We start from the raw sequence: 20,794 nt of genomic DNA, 5'->3' as shown, positions 1-20,794 counted from the left end.
ATGCAAAAAAGTTCATAATGAAGAAAATATCAAAATTTTATATGCAGGATTCAATAGTGTCATGGGGTACCTGGCTGGCTCAGTCAGAAGAGCCTGTGACTCTGGGGTTGTGAGTTCAAGCCCTACATTGGGTGTAAAGATTATTTAATTAATAAACTTAAAAACTAAAAAGAAAAATGTCTTGATGAGCCATATTAAAGCCTCAGACAAAAGCAAATCACAGATATGTTTATATGTATTTTTTAATTATTAATATTTTTTCAAAACATTAATGTGGTGAAAACTATTGAAAAACTAAAAATAAAGTATATTAAAACTCACAATCATATTTTATATTTAAGTTTATTTTTACCAAAATGATATTATTATTTTACTTAACTGGCTCTAATGAAAGCAAACATCAATATTTTTTAAATCTACTTTTGCTTGTTTTCAATATAGACAACTTCCCTGTTTGACAATTTCTTGACCAAGTGACAATCTCAAATAATTTCTTTAATTAATTTGTTATTTTTTAGAAAGGGAGGAGGGGAAAGGGCAGAGGAAGAAGGAGAGAGAGAATCTTAAGCAGGTTCCACGCCCAGGATGGATGCAGGGCTCGACCCTGAAATCATGACCTGAGCCAAAATCAAGAGTCAGCTGTTTAACCAATTGAGCCACCCAGGTGCTCCACAAATAATTTTTAATTAACTTCAGCTTATTGAAATTTCTTCTGCAGAACACTGGGACTGCTTTTTTTTTTTTTTAAAGTTCTGCAGTCCACTTCCGAATTTGCATAAGACTGCACTGAACAAAATTTGTGAATCAGTTTGAGAAGATCCAAACACAACATTGCTTTTATATTACAAATTATGGATCTCGCATGACACTTAAAACTATTTCAGATGAATTTTCATAAGACTTAAACTGTCAAAATATTTAACAGTCAAGTGAGTGGCTGCATTTTGTAAACAAGATTATACCCCCAGCTAAAAATTCAAAATCTAAAGCACTTAATTTTTCATACCTCCATTTTGAATGTGAAATTAATATGCTTGGTAGCCAGAATAAGACCCCAAAAATATCTTCATCCTAATTCCCAGGACCTGTGAATATGTTACTTTACATACAAATGAGATATTGTGGGTGTGATTAAATCAAACAACTGGATATGGAAAATTATGTTGGATTAGGTAGAAGGGCCTACTGTAATCGTAATGGTCCTTATAAGAGGGAGAAAGTATTATCAGATTCAGAGAAAGAGATCTGAAAATCCTCTGCTACTAACTTAAAAAGGAGGAAGGAGCCATGAACCAATAGATGCAGGGGTCTCTAGAAGCCAGAAAATGGAATCCCCACCCAGAGTCTCCAGAGGGAATATGGCCCTGTCAACACTTTGGTTTTAGAATACCCAACCTCCAAAACAGTAAGATAATAAATGTATTGTTTTAAAGTCACCAATTCGGTGGTGACAATTTGTCGTATCAGCAGTTGGAAACTAATACGGGTGCCTACAATCTCTTTACTGTTTACTTTATCGACTTTTTCCCATAAGAATATCACATCTGGTAATTCATACATTTCCAGTTTCTCTTTTAATTCACTTTCAGGTTCAGGAAATATATTCACACCTCTTGCTAATAATTTACACCCACATACTTTCAAAGTCACTTTCTCTCACTATATCCAACAACTCTCAACTGAAAACTGGATTAGCAAAGAAGTAAATTTTGACCACATTATTGAAGTGTTTCCTTCAGTTAAAGCCAGGAAAGTAAAATTATAAAAAAATTCTGTTTGGGGCACAAAATATTTAAAATTAAAATAATGTTGTGAATTTTAATATACTTATTTCCAATTTTCAACACTTTTCAACTGCTTTAATGTTCTGGGGGAAAAAAATTAACCATTAAAAAATTACAGGAGGGGGGTGCCTGGGTGGCTCAGTGGGTTAAGCCGCTGCCTTCGGCTCAGGTCATGATCTCAGGGTCCTGGGATCGAGTCCCGCATCGGGCTCTCTGCTCAGCAGGGAGCCTGCTTCCTCCTCTTTCTCTCTCTGCCTTTCTGCCTACTTGTGATCTCTCTCTATCAAATAAATAAATAAAATCTTTAAAAAAAAAATTACAGGAGGGGCACCTGGGTGGCTCAGTGGGTTAAAGCCTCTGCCTTCAGCTTGGGTCATGATCCCAGGATCCTGGGATCAAGCCCCACATCGGGTTCTCTGCTCACCGGGGAGCCTGCTTCCTCCTCTCTCTCTGCCTGCCTCTCTGCCTACTTGTGATCTCTCTCTGTCAAATAAATAAATAAAATCTTTAAAAAAATATTACAGGAACATATGTTTCTAGAGTACACATTCTTCCTTTTGTCCCAGGCTTCAATGTGGCTCAACATGGCACTACTAGGTCTGTCTCTATTTTAAATTTTAGCATTTTGTTCATCAAGGATTTTTCTGCATTAATTTTGATTGTTTAAAATATAGCACTAAAACCACCCAATCCCATAATTCCACTACTAGGTACTTACTTAAAGAAAGTAAGAACACTAATGTTTGAGCCACTCCACCAAGTTTAAAAAGAAAAAGAAAAAGAAAAAAGCACTGACAAAGTATAAGGGAATGCAGAATTTGGTGGTGGGAGGCAACTACGATTATTGAATTCAGGCTCTGTGACTATCTGTAGAAGCAGGGGCTATGACAGCTTTCCTTTATAGTTTCTCTTTCCCTGATTTCCCTACCATGACAAGTACCAACAGTGCAACAACTTCAGGTTCCAAGTAGGACCACAACTAAACCGGCATCATTCCACAATGACCCAAGTTTCTCAATCTAAATACAGAAGAGGGATCGATGCTAGGGGACAAAAAGAGTGGACTTTGCTGGCAACTCTTGATCTGCATCTGAACCTCAATACTTTCTCCACCCTTGTCTGCCTTATCCTGTACCCAAGAGGTTAACTTCTGGACCCTATGCCCCAGGTTGCAAGTCAGCTTCAGCTTCAGGCTGAATTTACTCAGTGGGAGGGACTGGTCAGAGACTGGAGAGGAGAGAGAGAGAAGTCAGGGCATGTGTCCCCCTTGCTCCCCACAGTTCTGGCAGTGGCTATGTTCCTCTGTAGCCCTCTCTCCCAGCAGGCAGCTCCTGCTCCCATGGCTTTAGCTCTCCCCAGGCTTTGGCACACTGTTATTGCTCTCTTGTCCCTTGAGGCACAGGGATATATTTTTCTATTGTCACTGCAAAAAATTACCACAAACTGAGCAGTTTAAAACAACACATATGTATTCTCTTATAGTTCTATAGGTCAAAAGTCTGACATGGGTCTCACTGAACTAACATCAACTTGTCAGCAGGGCCCCATTCCTTTCTGAAGACTTGAGGGGAAAATCCTATTTCTTTGCCCTTTCCAGCTTGTAGAGGTTAGTCACATTCTTTGGCTCATGGTCCCCATTTCCCCTTCCCCAAACCCAGAAATATCATCTCTCTGACCGTTCCTCTTTTGTCACCCACCTCTTTGTCCATAGTCAGTAAAGGTTCTCTGCTTCTCCAAGGACTCATGTGATCAGACTGAGCCTACCTGAATAATACAGAATAATTTCTACAGTTCAGGACCCTTAATTTATACACATCTGCAAAGTATCTTTTGCCATGTGAGGTTAAAAAAAAAAAAACTGCAGGTTCTGGGGATTAGCACATGAATATTTTCGGGGGCTAGTATTTGGATAATGGTAATAATGGCTTCACCCTGCTGCTAGACTCTGAGTGCTTTATTATCACTTGTGGGTTAATCATGTGCTCATCTTTAAAAGGAGTTATTTCATTAAACTCTTCACAGTTACTACACTTGATCTTAGCCAAAAGGCCAAGAAATGATAAACTCTTCACAGTTAAACCTTTATCATGTGCCATCTGTCTCCCACCTAGGCCCTGACTGACACTGGGACGAAATCAAGGGGTACTGACTGTCTCTCCCTGAAAAAGTACAACCCTGATCAATGTGCTCTTCCCCACAAAATGCAAAGAAAGATCTGTGTGTAGCTTCTCCTACTTAGTATGGTCTTTCTTCCCAATGTGAATACTATAAACCCACAAAGAACATGAATAAGCAATTCAAAAGAAAATACAAATGGACAATAAAAATATGAAAAACCATTCCATTTCTGCAAAGATTAAAAAATGTGCAAATCAGAAGAATATACATTAGTTCAAAATAGTGAAGATTTTGGGTGCCTGGGTGGCTCAGTGGGTTAAGCCGCTGCCTTTGGCTCAGGTCATGGTCTCAGGGTCCTGGGATCAAGTCCCACATCGGGCTCTCTGCTCAGCAGAGAGCCTGCTTCCCTCTCTCTCTCTCTGCCTGCCTCTCTGTCTACTTGTGATCTCTCTCTGTCAAATAAATAAATAAAATCTTTAAAAAAAAAGGTATTTTCTTTAAAAAAAAATAGTGAAGATTTTGAAAGAAGAAAGAAAAAGAGGGAGGAAAAAGCCTGTACTCACAAACTTTGCTAATGAAGTACAAATTGGTACAACAGCTAGCTTCCCATTGCCTTCACAAGGTAATAAACCACTTCAGCATGACATTCATCAACTTACTCATTACCTCAACAAATATTTATAGAGTGCTTATCAGATACCAGGCACTGGGAATACAACACTGCCCCCATTTTACATTCAAATGAAAGACAGACAAATAGCTCACAATTCAGTAAGTATAACAAACTGTGAAATGGTACTGAGTGTTAAGGGGAAAATAAAGTGGGAATGTGGACAGGAAGTATTGGGCAGAGGTGGTCATGAAGCCTTCACTTGACTAAAGACCTAAAGGAGGCAAGAATATAAGCCATGTGTTATCTGAGGGAAGAACATGCCAGGCAGGGAGAACAGAAAGTAAAAGACACTAAGATGAGAGATGGTTGCCCGTGCTCCAGGACCAGTAAAAAGACTGGTATGGCTGGAGCCAAAATGAGGGAAGGGAAAAGTAGAAAAACGCAGTATCAGAGAAGTGAAGGAAGGCTGGATGGGGGTAGAGTCTGTACAGTATTATAGTTCACTGTGGACAATGGCCTAAGAGTAACATGATCCAAACAAATTATACTTTAAAAATGTCATTCTGACTTCTATATTGAGAATAGGAAGTCCAAGACCACCTTTCCCCACAGACACAAATTTAACAGTGATGAAATTCAACATGCTTTCATGAAAAAAAAAAACACTCAACAAACTATGAATAGAAAGAAACTACCTCCATATAATAAAAGATGTATGAAAAGCTCAAAGCTAATGTTGTACCCAATGGGAAAACACAGACTTTTTCCTCTAAGATAGATCAGGAAAAGGCAAGGATACCCACTCTCACCACTATGATCAACACAGACTGTAAGTTCTAGCCAGAGCAATTAGACAAGAAATAAAAAGCATAAAAATTAGAAAAGACATAAAATTACATGCAGATGGCATGATCTTATATGTAGAAAACTTAAAAAATTCCACACACACACATAAAATCGTTAGAAATAATAAACTAATTTAGAAAAGCTATAGGATACAAAAATCACCATTCAAAAATCAGGTGTTTCTGTATACTAACAATGACCTGTGCAAAAAGGAAATTAATATTTTCTACTTATTAGAGCATCAAAAAGAAGAAAAGACTTAAGAAACCGAGCAAAGAAGATGAAAGACTTGTATGCTGAAAACTATAAAACACTGTTAAGAAAAATCAAAGAAGATATATAAATGGAAAGATATTATGCTGTGGATTAGAAGACTTAATATTATTAAAATGTCCAAAATAATCAATAGATTCAATGTAATAACTATCAAAATCCCAGTGGCATATTTTGCAGAAATTGAAAAAACCATCCTAAAGTTCAAATGATAACCTGGGAGAAAGCTTCAAGACACTGGTTCTGTCAATAATTTCTTGGATATGACACCAAATTTCTTGGATATGACAGGCAACAAGATAAAAAAATAGACAAATGGACTACATCACACTTAAAAACTTGTGCATATCAAGGAAAACAACTGAAAGAGTAAAAAGGCAAACTACAGAATGAAGGAAGTAACAGCAAATTCTATATGTGATGGGTTTAACATCCAGAACACCGAAGGAACTTCTACAACTCAACAACAGCAAAAAAGCAAAAGGACCTGAGCAGACATATCTCCAAAGAAGCTATAAAAATGGCCAACATGCACATGAAAAGGTGTTCAATAGCACTAATCACGAGAGAAATTCAAATCAAAACCACTATGAGGTATCACCTCATACTCATAAGAAGGGCCACTACCAAGAACAGAAAATAACTGCTGGAATGGAAGCAGAGAAGTTGGAACCTTGTGCACTGATGGTGGGAATATACAATGGTGTTACCATTAAGGAAAACAGTATGGAGGTTCCCAAAAAATCCCACTTCTGGGTATATACCCCCAAATATTAAGAGCAGAATTACGGGGACATCTGGGTGGCTCAGTTGGTTGGATGACTGCCTTTGGCTCAGGTCATGATCCCGGAGTCCTGGGATTGAGTCCCGCATTGGGCTCCCAGCTCCATGGGGAGTCTGCTTCTCCCTCTGACCTTCTCCTCACTCAGAGTACTCTCTATCACTGTCTCTCTCCCAAATAAATACATAAAATCTTAAAAAAAAAAAAGCAGAACTGCGAAGAGATATTTGTACACCTATATTAATCACAGCATTATTCACAATAGTCAAAAGATGGAAGTAATCCAACTGTCCACTGACAGGTGCACAGGTACAGTGGAGTATCATGCAGCTTTCAAAAGGATCTCGCCACTTGCTACATGAGGACATGACACCAAGCATTAGAACAACTTAAGAGGACATGATACCAAGCATTAGAACAACTGTATCTTCAGTACTATGAATGGAATTTTTAAAAATTTTAATTAAATTGCTGTCTTCAGGGCGCCTCACTGGCTCAGCTGGTGGAGCGTTCGACTCTTGATATCAGGGTTGTAAGTCTGAGCCCCACACTGGGTGTGGAGATTACTTAAAAATAAAATCTTTAGGGATGCCTGGGTGGCTCAGTTGGTTAAGCAGCTGCCTTCGGCTCAGGTCATGATCCCAGCGTCTTGGGATCAAGTCCCACATCGGGCTCCTTGCTCAGCAGGGAGCCTGCTTCTCCCTCTGCCTCTGCCTGCCTGTGCTCGCTTTCTCGCTCTCCCTCTCTGTGACAAATAAATAAATAAAATCTTAAAAATAAATAAATAAAATAAAATAAAATCTTTAAATCTCTGCCTTCATAAACAGTTTGCTCAACATAAATTGCTTCTTGATGAATCAAAGTCATATTTATGACCGTTAACTGTTACTCGTGCCTTTAAAGGTCTAAAAACCTCAAGTTCTGTCTTAATAAGTACCAAATGTACACTAGTATCTGAGAAGGAACATTAGGAATTAATTTCCAAATGTCTTCAAAACAGTTCTAAACTACATTTTGCTACCTAAAACCTCAGTCACTTCACACTCAGTGTATCTCAAACTTAAGTCATCGACAATACCTCACAAATATCTAACTGCTACTAATGAATCCATTACCACAAAATTGAAACCTTAGAATCATTTCCTTTAGTATTCATATTCAGCAACTACTAAGCCCTATTCTGCTCGTTCTCAATATCTGCCAAATCCCACTCTAGCTCAGGTTTATTTTACCACATGCTTTAATGACCTCAACAGATTTCCTGCCGTCTCCAATGTTTCCAGTGCCTACCAACTACACTCCATCCTGCAAACTAATCACTTTACTTCCCCATCCAAAAAAAGTTTACTGTCCCCTAAATTCATCTCTTGATTCCAGAATAAAATTCAAATATTTTCAGATGTTTCTTGTAGAGGAAAAAAAAAAAGCTAGACTCTACCCAGCATCTACTAAAAACCCCATTTGAGGAAGAGGACAGCATGTGACAATTTCTTGCCATATTTCAACTTACAATTAGTAGAGGAAGTAACTAGAAGAACAGCTGCTCTTAGAAAAAAAAAAAAAAAACAGATCAGCAGAAATAATGGGAACTTGACAGGGAACAAGTATGTTATGTTAAGAGTTTAAGATCAACAATAAGGGTGAGGTCCTATAGTCTATCATCCAGAAAGGCAAAAATCTCAGAATTCCTTATAACATATGGCTCTGAAAGTCAAAATGGCTTAGTCAATCAGAGAAAGACAATTATCATATGATCTCACTGATATGAGGAATTTGAGAAACAAGACAGGATCATAGGGAAAGGAAGGAAAAATGAAACAAGATGAAACCAGAGAGGGAGACAAAACCGTAAGAGACTCTTAATCTCAGGAAACAAACAGGTTTGCTGGAGGGGAGGTGGATGGGAGGGATGGGGAAGCTGGGTGATGGACATTGGGGAGAGTATGTGCTATGGTGAGTGCTGTGAATTGCATAAGACTGACGAACCACACACCTGAAACCTTGAAACAAATATTATATTATATGTTAATTTTAAAAAATGGCTTAAGTGGGACGCCTGGGTGGCTCAGTTGGTTAAGCAGCTGCCTTCAGCTCAGGTCATGATCCCAGCGTCCTGGGACCGAGTCCCACATCGGGCTCCTTGCTCGGCAGGGAGCCTGCTTCTCCCTCTGCCTCTGCCTGCCATTCTGTCTGCCTGTGCTCAATCTCTCTCCCTCTCTCTCTCTGATAAATAAATAAAATCTTTTTTAAAAAAAAAAAGGCTTAAGAGAGTCTGCAGTCAAATGCTCTACCACTGAGCTACACCCCCACTTAAGAGAGTCTGGAAGCTAGAAGGACTTGGACATTTCTGACTATGTAACTGCAACACAACTAATGAGAAAAAAGCTGGTTAGTGTAAGGGGTTGGGCTAATGTCCCATGAAAATCCATGTCTACCCAGAATGTCAGAATGACATCTTTTTTTTTTAATATTTTTTATTATGTCATGTTAGTCACTATACAGTACATCATTAGTTTCTGATGTAGCGTTCCATGATTCGTTGTTTGTATGTAACACCCAATGATCCATGCAATATGTGCCCTCCTTAATACCCATCATCAGGCTAACCCATCCCTTCACCCCCCTCCCCTCTAAAACCCACAGTTTAGGGGAGCCTGGGTGGCTTAGTTGGTCAAGCAGCTGCCTTAAGCTCAGGTTATGATCCCAGGGTCCTGGGATTGAGTCCCACATCGGGCCTCTTGCTCAGCAGGGAGCCTCCTTCTCCCTCTGCCTGCCTCTCACCCCTGCTTGTGCTGTCTCTCTCTCTCTCAACAAATAAAATCTTTAAAAAAAATAAGCAAAAAAACCTCAGTTTGTTTCCTGGAGTCCATAGACTCTCATGGTTTGTCTCCCCCTCTGATTCTCCCCTTCATTTTTCCCTTCCTTCTCCTAATGTCCTCCATGTTATTTCTTATGTTCCACAAATAAGTAAAACCATATAATTGTCTTTCACTTAGCATAATCTCCTCCAGTTCCATCCATGTTGATGCAAATGCTGACATCTTATTTATTTTTTCTATTTTTAAAATACTTTATTTATTTATTTGACAGAGAGAGATATAGTGAGAGAAGGAACACAAGCAGGGGGAGTGGGAGAGGGAGAAGCAGGCTTCCCACTGAGCAGGGAGCCAGATGCGGGCCTCAATCCCAGGACCCTGAGATCATGACCTGAGCCGAAGGCAGACACTTAATGACTGAGTGACCCAGGCACCCTGACATCTTATTTAGAGGAAGGATATTTGCAGATCTAATCTGTTTAAGATAAGGTCATACTAAATTAGGGTGGATGTCTTCTAAGGAGAGGGCACATAGAGACACCCAGAGAGAGAAAGAGAGAAAGACCATGTGAAGACAGAGACAGAGACTGCAGTGTTGCAGCTTCAAGTCTACAAACACTGAAGATTGGCTAGAGCAACCAGAGGTTAGGAAGAGGCAAGAAAGGATCTTCCCCTAGAGCCTTCAGGAAGAACATGGTCCTGCCAACACCTTCATTTCAAACTAAATGTATATGCAAAAAAACAGAGTTGCAAAGTATGTGAAACACAAAACTTCTAGAGCTAAAAGGAGAAATGGACAAATTCACTATTACGGTTGGGAATTTCAGCACCCTTCTGATAGAAATTGTTAGAACTAGACAGAAAATTAGCAAAGATCAAGAGGATCTCAATACCCCCATTAATGAAAAAAGCTAACTGAAAATTTTAGAATACCACATCCAACAACAGCAGAAAATGTTCAAGTGCCATGGAATACATACTAAGATAAACAAGATCCTGGGCCATAAAACAAGCCTCAATAAATTTACAAGGATTGGAATCATAGAGGGTGTTCTCCTACCATCATGCAATCAAATTAGAAATCAGAATGATAACAGGAAAATCTCTTCCCAGTATTCACTGGGAAGCTAAACAACACCCTTTTAAATAACCCATGAGTCAAGTAAGAATTCTCAAGGAAAATTTAAAAATACAGTGAAGTGAATAAAATGAAAATATTACTTATCAAAATGCCAAAGTAGTATTGAGAGGGAAATTTACAGAACTAAATGCATATGTTAGAAAATAAGAAAAGCTTCAAAACAAAACTCTAAGTTATTGTGTCATGAAACCTAGAAAAAGAACCTCCCCTATACCCAAGAAAGGGCAGAAGGAAGAAAATAATAAAAGAGCAGAAATTAATAAAAATGACAACAAAAACAAAGAGCTTAATGAAACAAAGAGTTCATTCTATGACAAAATCAATAAAATTAACAAATCCATAGCAAGACTGAGAAGATAAAAAGAGGAAAGGAGCGACTTACCATGTTGATAGCATGTACCCTTCATATAATGTGAAAGAAGGGTACTTCACATCTGGGATATTCTTCCTAAAAACTCGTAACTCCAGTCTAACCATGAGAAAAACAGCAAACCCAAATCAAGGGAAAATTCTACAAAATGTATGACCAGTACTATTCAAAACAGTCAAAGTCATGAAAAAATACTGAGGAAGAAAGAAATGAAGAACACTGAGAAACTATCCCAGATTGGAGAAGGCTAAGTAAGGATTCATGATGGCTAAATATAATATGGCTTCTGGGTGAGATCTTGGAACACAAATGGGACATTAGCAGAAAAATCTTCTAAATCTTAGTAAGTCTAGAGTTCGGCTGGTAATATGGGATGTTAATAGGGGAAACTGGCTGTGGGGTGGATGAGAACTGTTCACTGTTGCAACTTTTCTATAAATCCAAAACTATTAAAAAACTAAAAATTTATTTAAAAAACTTAAGTCACTGGGGGTACATGGGTGGCTCAGTGTGTGAAGCCCCTGTGGCTCGGGTCATGATCTCAGGGTCCTGAGATCGAGCCCCGCATCAGGCTCTCTGCTCAGCAGGGAGCCTGCTTCCCCCTCTCTCTGTCTACCTTGTGATCTCTGTCAAATAAATAAAGTTAAAAAAGTAAATAAATAAAAATAAAAAATTAAGTAACTGAATAAGTTACTATTTTCAGAGTACAGAGATAAAGGAAAAGATGAGCTCATTAACAGAGGCTGATACTTTAATGTTAATAAAGATGGAGAGAATAAGAACTAATTCCTACTTTCTCTCTGGTCTTCCATTTCAAGAATTTTAGCTAGTTGGTGCCTGAATGGCTCAGCTGGTTAAGCAATAGACTCTTGGTTTCAGCTCGGGTCATGCTCTCAGGGTGGTGAGATCAAGCCCTGAGTCAGACTCCTGAGCTGGGCATGGGCCCTGATTAAGATTCTCTTTTCCCTTTCTGCCCCTCTCCCAAAATGCACATGCACTCTTGATCTAAAAAAAAAAAAAAAGAAAGAAAGAAAGAAATTAAATTTAAAAAAAGAATTTAGTTTCAAAAAAAAAAAAAAAAAAAAAAACAGAAAAAAACCCAAAAATTTTCTACAAAGAATATGTATTTTTTAACACTAAAAAATTAAAAATTAATGAAAATAGGGCTAAGAAAAAATGTACGTTGGTAAAGGGAAGAGTAGAAGACAGGATAAATTAAGAAATTCCAAGAATGTAGTATCTCAATGCAAAACCACATTGAGATACCACCTTAAACCATTTAGAATGGCCAAAATCAACAAGGCAGTAAACAAGTATTGAAGAGGATGTAGAGAAAGGGGAACCCTCTTACACTGTTGGTGGGAATGCAAGTCAGTGCAGCCACTTTGGAAAACACTGCAGAGATTCCTTAAGAAATTAAAAATAGACCCTGCAGTATCATGCTTAGCGAAATAAGTCAAGTGGAGAAAGACAAATATCATATGATCTCCCTGATATGAGGAAGTGGTGATGCAACATGGGGGCTTAAGTGGGTAGGAGAAGAATCCATGAAACAAGATGGGATAGGGAGGGAGACAAACCATAAGTGACTCTTAATCTCACAAAACAAACTGTGGGTTGCTTGGGGGAGGGGGTTTGGGAGAAGGGGGGTAGGGTTATGGACATTGGGGAGGGTATGTGCTTTTGGGTAAATTGGAAGGGGAGATGAACCATGAGAGACTATGGACTCTGAAAAACAATCTGAGGGGTTTGAAGTGGCGGGGGGGTGGGAGGTTGGGGTACCAGGTGGTGGGTATTATAGAGGGCACAGCTTGCATGGAGCACTGGGTGTGGTGAAAAAATAATGAATACTGTTTTTCTGAAAATAAATAAATTGGAAAAAAAATGAAAAAAAAAAATAGACCCTGCAATTGCACTACTGGCTATTTACCGCAAAGATACTGATGTAGTAAAAAGAAAGTCCACCTGTACCCCAATGTACATAGCAGCAGTGGCCACTGTCACCAAACTGTGGAAAGAACCAAGATGCCCTTCAATGGATGAATGGATAAAGAAGATATGGTCCATATATACAATGGAGTATTATGCCTCCATCAGAAAGGATGAATACCCAACTTTTATATCAACATGGATGGGACTGGAAGAGATCATGCTGAGTGAAATAAGTCAAGCAGAGAGAGTCAATTATCATGGTTTCACTTACTTGTGGAGCAGAAGCAACAAAACAGAGAATGTTGGGAGATGGAGAAGAGAAGTGAGCTGGGAGAAATTGGAGGGGGTGACAAACCATGAGAGACTGTGGACTCTGAGAAACAAACTAGAGTGTTTTGTGGGAGGATGTGCGGTTGGGGAAACCTGGTGATGGGTATTAAGGAGGGTACGTATTGCGTGGAGCACTGGGTGTGGTGCATAAACAATGAACTTTGGAACACACGAAAATTAAATTCATTAAAAAAAAAAAGAAATTCCAAGAATGTATCTAACTGCTCTATATAAATTTAAATTTTCCGGAAAAGTAATGCCTGGTTAGTGGGAAATTTTGCAAATGAGTTCAATGAACTTTAGAAGATGTTCTTGGAGAAATCATAGGAAATGTCGCACCCAAAATACTAGCAATAGTTAAATGTTTCAATTTTCAAAAAGGAAAACAATATAATGCAGGAAGGCAAACTAAAGACCTTGATGTCTATTTAGTACAAGGTTTTTAGTCAATAACAGACATCAGGGTAGGTACATTTAACCTACTATACAGTAAAACAATCATTTAACTTTCTTTTTGACTACAGGATATTTGGCAGACAGGGTGTATTTTATTTCAGCAAAGCGCATGACAAGCTGCCTCATAGAAATCCTAGAGGCAAGCTGAAGAAATATTTCCGACAATAAAAATGGAAAAAAAAAATCTCAAATGTACAATGCTAGGCTCTTTTTTCAGTCCTATCCTGTTTAACACTTTTATAATTGACTCAGACAAAGATGTGGAAACAACATTCATCAAACAGACTGGTGATATAAGTCATAAGGCAATAACGCGAACAACAGAATCTGGAATCAAAAAGAAACTGAAAGACTAAACCTAGCAAGATGAAATGTAATAATGAAAATAGGCACTCATTTGGGCCACAACTCAAATGCACAAATACGGAATGGCTTACTGGCAGAAAAAAATTTGGGGATATTTAAATGAGAGTCAGCTCAGTATGAATCAACTACAAACAAAGAATCAGTATGATTACCAAAAACACAATAGAATCTAATGAGAGGGGCCATAATACTGCTGTATTCTAGTGGTCCTACAATGCCCAGAGTATAAACAAGCTGAAAACTGCTAAGAAGAGTAACCAGAGCCAAATATAAAACAGAATTAGTTTATTGAGGGAGGGAGAGGTTTGGCCTGAGGAAAAAAGTTTCAGAGGTTATTAAGACAGTCATCTTCAAATATCTGAAGTGATCTCACATGTAAGGAATATTAGACTTTTCCTAAATGGAACCAGGGCTAACAAGCAGAATTTAAGGAATACAAATTTATTTTCGGTATAGCAGTGAGGGTCATTCAAAAGCAGCATGAGCTGCATTTAGAGCTGAGGCTCGCCCCTCTAGGCCAGGGGACAGACTGGCAGAAATGTAGAGGGGAATGAAACATCACATGGCTGGTTTAGACTAGATGACCTATAAAGTATCTTCCAAGTCCATGATTCTAAGATGCTACTTCCTCTAGGCCAAGTCTCTGGCTCCAGGCTAAGCAGCTGTACCACCATTCCTGAAGCAAGCCTTACTTATACGTGCACCTTCCTGTATCCACACTTGGAGGCCATTCTCTCACTCCAGCAAAGAGAAAGGATCTTTCTAAACCCTATCCATCCATCAAAAACAAACCTAAATACTGTCCTTACTGAAGACTTCTAGGCCTACCCTCCTACGATCTCTCTCTCCTATGGATTATGGGATACTTCTGGGGCCATCTGTCTGACAATTAGTTACACACCACCCTCAGACACTGCTTCTGTGTGAAACCGTTGTTAAAGCTTTTATTAATAATTTCTCTTCTCGGGGTGCCTGGGTGGCTCAGTGGGTTAAGCCGCTGCCTTCGGCTCAGGTCATGATCTCAGAGTCCTGGGATCGAGCCCCGCATCGGGCTCTCTGCTCAGCAGGGAGCCTGCTTCCCTCTCTCTCTCTCTGCCTGCCTCTCTGCCTACTTGTGATTTCTCTCTGTCAAATAAATAAATAAAATCTTTAAAAAAAAAAATAATAATTTCTCTTCTCAGCTAAATCTAAAGCTCCTTAAAGACACACACCAAAACTTATACTCTGTATCCCCTTCACTCTGAAGGACACATAGTAGATATTCAAAAATATCTTTGGTTTTCAATACTGGAAACATTTTTGTTAGAACAAGTACTTTATAAAAAGGCATGTATTCAGAGGTAAAGGTAAAATCCACTATTCAAATTTGAATAGTAACTAATATAAGTTGACTTCCAGTTCAGCTACAGAACCACCAGAATAAGATACTGCCACCCACTGATAACATATTCTAACTACAGGATTTTTTTTTTTTTAATGGTCAACAAAGCTCAGAAAAGCTCAAATTTTCCAACCTACACAAAGGGCTTGGTAAAGCTTCCTTAGAGCAAAGAAAGATTAACAGAACCAAACTAAAAAGTGAAAAATGTCCAGCAGAAATCAGGATATTTCTCAATAAAAAGGCATATTTACTTCTTTAAATGTAAAATATACTGGTGTGTGATATTGATTCATGTACCTGCAAACACAAATTAAGAAACAGCAAATTTGTCATATAGAGCCCAGAACATGTACTCACTCCCTAAGCACCAACTAAAAGTTCCAGACAAAGTAAAAAGAGAATTCCTTATCAGACTAGATATTTTAATAAAGATCAGGAAATACTCACTGAAGATTCAGGATCTGATAATTCATCCAATAATTTCCTTGCATCAACCACAGCTTGATAGAGTCTCAAATTTTTGCCATCAGAAGCAACAAAGCAAGCACTTGCAGAATTGCAGTATGTGCCTGAGAGAGTAAAGGCCTTGCATTATAAAGATAGTTTATTTTTATTGTTGGCTGAAGGATGAGAAACCTATACACACTTTTCTTTTTAGACACAACCATGGTCCAGAATCATAAATACACATAAAATTAATGGATATAAAATTATTAATGAAAGAAATCAATAGAAAATATGTCATGAGAGGGGGAAAAATTAAAAACAAATTTCTAGAAATTCTAAACATAAGTCTGATGTCTACATTCTCAATACTTGCTAAAAATCCTCCTAATAATGGCAAATATAAAACATTTTGTGTATTTAAAAACAGTTTAAAAGGTTTTATTTATTTCAGAATTAAAATGAACACTTACCAAGACAATAGCTGGGAATAAGAGTCGGAAGCCAAGCAACATTAGAGAAGGCTGATGTATGTAAAGAGTTAATTCGAGCCAATTCTGATACTCCTCCAGTGTAGGACAAAGGTCCTATTGGGTCTACACGCCACAGAATAAGCTCACTATATATTGCATTCGGGTCATGAAATGTACGTGTCGCTGCATTTCTAAGAGGTTGTTTTGAGGAACCTTTTGTATGTCTTACAGGATCCATCAATCTACTTACTTTATTGTCTGAGTCCCACTGACAGTCTAATTCAGGAGTCAACAGAGCATTATGATGAGAGGATGTCAGTAACAATGGTAAAACTGAATGACATGCCAAGTCATTGAGGTGAAATCGATGACCACAGTATCTAAATTTGTGAGATACAGTCAGAACCGTGGTAAAGGCAGACTTATCTGCAAAAGTGACTGCCCACTGATTTAAAGAACCATCTATGTGTTTGGAGACCATCATTACTGTAGGAGCTAAAATGTTCATATTTGTAGTGTGTGATCTGGAGTACGATTGTGATCCATGAGGACTGCCTACAGCCATCATCTCTTGGTGTAACAGAGTGTGAGGAGAATCTTTCGTAGCATTTATGCAGGCATACATCATGATATTTTTACTAAGAGAACTCGCATCACCAGAGGGAAATGCAACAGGAATCCGAGAAGAAAAAGAAACCTGAAAAACACGATATGAATTCAATGTAAGTAGTTTTCCTCCTCTCAGAAAGTCTTCCAAAAACACTTCCATTTTCAAAACATCCTAGAAAAATTATCATTTTCAACTTCTTTCTGGTCTAATTCTTTTCCTCTATTTATATAATATCTTATCTCTATTTGCTGCCCAAAAGAAGCCTGAAAAAAAGAAAAGTTTCAAGTGCCTTATTGTATAGCTAAATGACCACACCACAAATCTCAATAAAAATAAAGTTCAAGGGGTGCCTGGGTGGCTCAGTGTGTTAAAGCCTCTGCCTTCAGCTCAGGTCATGATCCCAGGGTCCTGGGATCGAGCTCCACATCGGGCTCTCTGCATCAGGCTCTCTGTTCAGTGGGGAGCCTGCTTCCTCCTCTCTCTCTGCCTGCTTCTCTGCCTACTTGTGATCTCTGTCTGTCAAATAAAATCTTTAGGGGCGCCTGGGTGGCTCAGTGGGTTAAGACTCTGCCTTTGGCTCAGGTCATGATCTCAGGGTCCTGGGATCGAGCCTGCATCGGGCTCTCTGCTCGGCCTACTCTGCCTACTTCTGATCTCTCTCTGTCAAATAAATAAATAAGTAAATAAAATCTTAAAAAAAAAAAGTTCAAAAAGTTAACAGTTAGACTTAATTAATAAAACCAGGGGGACAGACCTGAGTCACATTTTTAGGGTAGTTTTAAGAGTATTCAAAATAATGTGAATTCCCAGGAAAAAAGCCAATGTACATATATATTCAAATACCCAGTACCACATTTCAAAGCCAAATTCATTTTACTTTGAATTAACCAGGTTTATAAAATCTGTGGTCATACATCCCCCTCTGGTAACAAGAATAAGTATTCTCTTCTCAGTTGCTTCTCAAAAACAGAATCTTTTGAATATTTCTGAAAACATGGTAAATCTGAATAGCATTTTTTTTTTTTTAAGAAATGTAGCAAACGCTTCATCAGTAAAATATACCTGGACTTGTCTAAATATTCCAGGATTATATTCATCCAAATACTTTACATGCCACACTAGAAAGGTACCATCTACAGGGTGTATAGTAAAAAGCATATCAGGGTTCTTATTCCATTCAGTTAGCAGCATTTCAATCTTCCGATCAAGCAGAACTGTAGGCAATGGCATTGGTACACTAGGTCGTGAAAAGGTTCTGGGACTTCCCTCTCTTTCTCCATCTTCATGTTCTGACGATCCTGTGCCTGCCTCAGATTCTCTATCCAGGGATAATTCTGAATCAGAAAATAAATTTATCAGTACACACTAATTTATCAATACATACTAATAATATCATAAAAATGCAATCACATACTAGACTATCAACAGCATACTATCTTAAGAAACTATAAATCCCTTTTCCAATTTATGGTCGGGGCAGGGCGGGAATGAGAAAAAACAAAAAAAGAAAATCATTTTCTGGTCTGAACTGAAAATTACTATTCTTTCTTACTTTTAAAGAAATCAGAATTTCATTCACATTATCATTATCACTAGCAAAACTAGTGATCCCCCCAAAAGGACAGGGCTTCCAAAATAGTATATTACTCAAAGCAATACATGTAACAAAAGCATATAGAGCTAGATGGTAAACAGACCACAGTAGATGGTCAGTAAGTGACTGGAAAAGTAAAAAAGAAGAGCAGGAAGGAAGGATTATAAACTAAAAGTGGTATCACAAGAAGCTGCTGACTTGCCAAAAAGAAAAATCTGAACATGCAATACTAACCATGATCTAGTTTCATATGTAAACCCCTCTCTTTTTCCTCCTGTGAACGTTCCTCATCTTCTCTATCTCCTTCATCACTTTCATGATCTATCTGCTTCTCAGAAAGTTTTCGTAATTGCTGCATAAATATTTCAGTAGATGATGTAAAATGAAACTCTTTGTTGTTTAACCAATGAACCACAAAACCCCCATTTCCATCATCAATGTTAAATACGGTGCCAACCAAGACATTTGGAATATCTGTGGGGAAAAAAAGTTAAGATTTCAATATGAATTTCTTGTGTCTTTAAAAAGATTACCCAGTGCTTATAAAGCACTTATAAGTTCGTCTTTTTATAAAGACTAACTCTATATTTACACAGAAAAGGTCAACATAACTCCAGCAGGATTTGTAAAAACTTTAACTGAATTTAATGGTAAAAGTAAATATTAAGAATTAATGGTACATGACTTAAATTACTAATGGAATTAATTTACTAATTTAAAAAATATATATACCAAATGCATGAACCTTTATTAAATCCTGGTTTGGGGATGGAGGAACAGAAAAATAAAACAGAAAAGCAGCTATAAAAGAATTTTAGATAATTGGAGAAATTTAAGTTTAAATATGAACTGGATATTAGAGATTATAAATAACTACTAATTTTCTTAAATATAATACCAATATTATGATCATGTGAGAGAATTTCCTTACTCTTAGGAGATACTATCTGAAGTATGTAAACCTGACGTGCCATGCTACACGTAACTTACTTCAAAAGATTAAGAAAGAATTGTACTCACACATGCCCACCCCCAACACACACAGGTATATACAGAGAGAATAAAGCAACTGTGGCAAAATGTCAGCAGTTTTTATTCAAAGTAGAAGACATGAATGTTCACCTTAGTATTGTTTCAACCTTTCTAAAATGTTTGAAACTAAAAAGCTGGGAGAAAATAATGCCAAAGAAGAACATGGGAAGACAAGCAAACTTCTAAAGTATATTAGCAGGTTTCCTCCAGTTGGGTTAACTGTGATTCACAAAATAGACTAGTTCATGTAAAACACTGAAGCTAAAAAAATCAATCTCCTTAATCCCAATTAATGTTACAAATAATCCATTCAACAGAAAGCAAAAAGCAAAAACAAAAGCAAAACAAAAAACCACTGTCCTCTGCAAGATATGAAAGTCTAAAGATAAAATGCACAGGATAGGGGCGCCTGGGTGGCTCAGTAGGTTAAGCCGCTGCCTTCGGCTCAGGTCATGATCCCAGGGTCCTGGGATCGAGTCCCGCATCGGGCTCTCTGCTCAGCGGAGAGCCTGCTTTCCTCTCTCTCTCTCTCTCTCTCTCTCTCTGCCTGCCTCTTTGCCTACTTGTGATCTCTGTCTGTCAAATAAATAAATAAATAATCTTTAAAAAAAAAATGCACAGGATATTTTTGGTAGTGTTCTGTTAAATAAAGTTCCAAGTTGTTCTTTTTTTCTAATTCCTGGATGACAGTCCTGGGTTTCTGATAAAAATGAAACAAAACATATAAAATAGAATTTATAAATTAGGAATACTATAAAACAATACATCCTCTATTCTTGCTAAAAATGTTTCACCTAAACCTTATCGTGAGCAAATATTCAGACAGCAAGATGCTCTAAAAGATAACAGAGAAGTTCTTTGAGACTTTTTTTTTGACAACTGAGAGGAACTATCGTAGATGAGGAGTTTAAAAGAAATGACAATCAAGTGAATAAAATAGAGTCTATATTTTAATATCAACTATATATTAAATATAATCTTATCCATGTTCCTTAAATACAGTAACAGTATTATAGTAATGGAGGAAACCTTCCATTTTATTAAAAGACACACTTGAACTATTTGGATAATGTCATAAAATATTTAGGAGATGAAGGATAATGTTGGTGACAACTTTACTTTCAAATGACACAGCCAAAAATAAGGGAAGAGGAAGCAAACATACACAAATGGGCAGAAGGGGAGAATAAAAGCAGGCAGGACAAGATAATAACAACTGGTGAATTTGGGTAAAGGTTTATATGGGTATTTGTTAATCTTTGCTTTCAGCTTTAATGTAAACTCAAAAAGTTTCCTGAAAAAAAGCTGAAGAAGAGGAAGAGTCCTACAATACAAAATTATTTGCATTTAGCAATCAATTTGGTCAAACTATGTATTTATATATAGTACAAATACTTTTATGAAATGATTTTTAAAATAGTATGTAGTAGGTTA

At 37.7% G+C, this 20,794-nt stretch overlaps 1 protein-coding gene and 1 pseudogene across 5 annotated transcripts in view; both read right to left on the bottom strand.

The window, feature by feature from the left end:
• The window catches only part of DMXL2 (Dmx like 2), a 158,682-nt gene that overhangs the window by 68,762 nt on the left and 69,126 nt on the right, over positions 1-20,794 (bottom strand). For all 5 annotated transcript variants that reach the window (XM_044230926.1, XM_044230928.1, XM_044230925.1 and 2 more), the window contains exons 10-13: positions 18,563-18,802; positions 17,797-18,068; positions 16,125-16,821; positions 15,655-15,776 (exon numbers count right to left, since the gene is read on the bottom strand). In XM_044230926.1, the coding sequence (XP_044086861.1) occupies positions 15,655-15,776; positions 16,125-16,821; positions 17,797-18,068; positions 18,563-18,802 (1,331 nt within the window). The remainder of the gene's footprint in view (positions 1-15,654; positions 15,777-16,124; positions 16,822-17,796; positions 18,069-18,562; positions 18,803-20,794) is intronic.
• Positions 3,778-3,845, bottom strand: LOC122894784 (annotated as a pseudogene).

This window comes from Neovison vison, chromosome 13, assembly GCF_020171115.1.
Source record: "Neovison vison isolate M4711 chromosome 13, ASM_NN_V1, whole genome shotgun sequence".
NCBI lineage: Eukaryota > Metazoa > Chordata > Mammalia > Carnivora > Mustelidae > Neogale > Neogale vison.
Note: the sequence above shows the minus strand (reverse complement) of the source record. Positions and strands in the feature narration are given on the sequence as shown.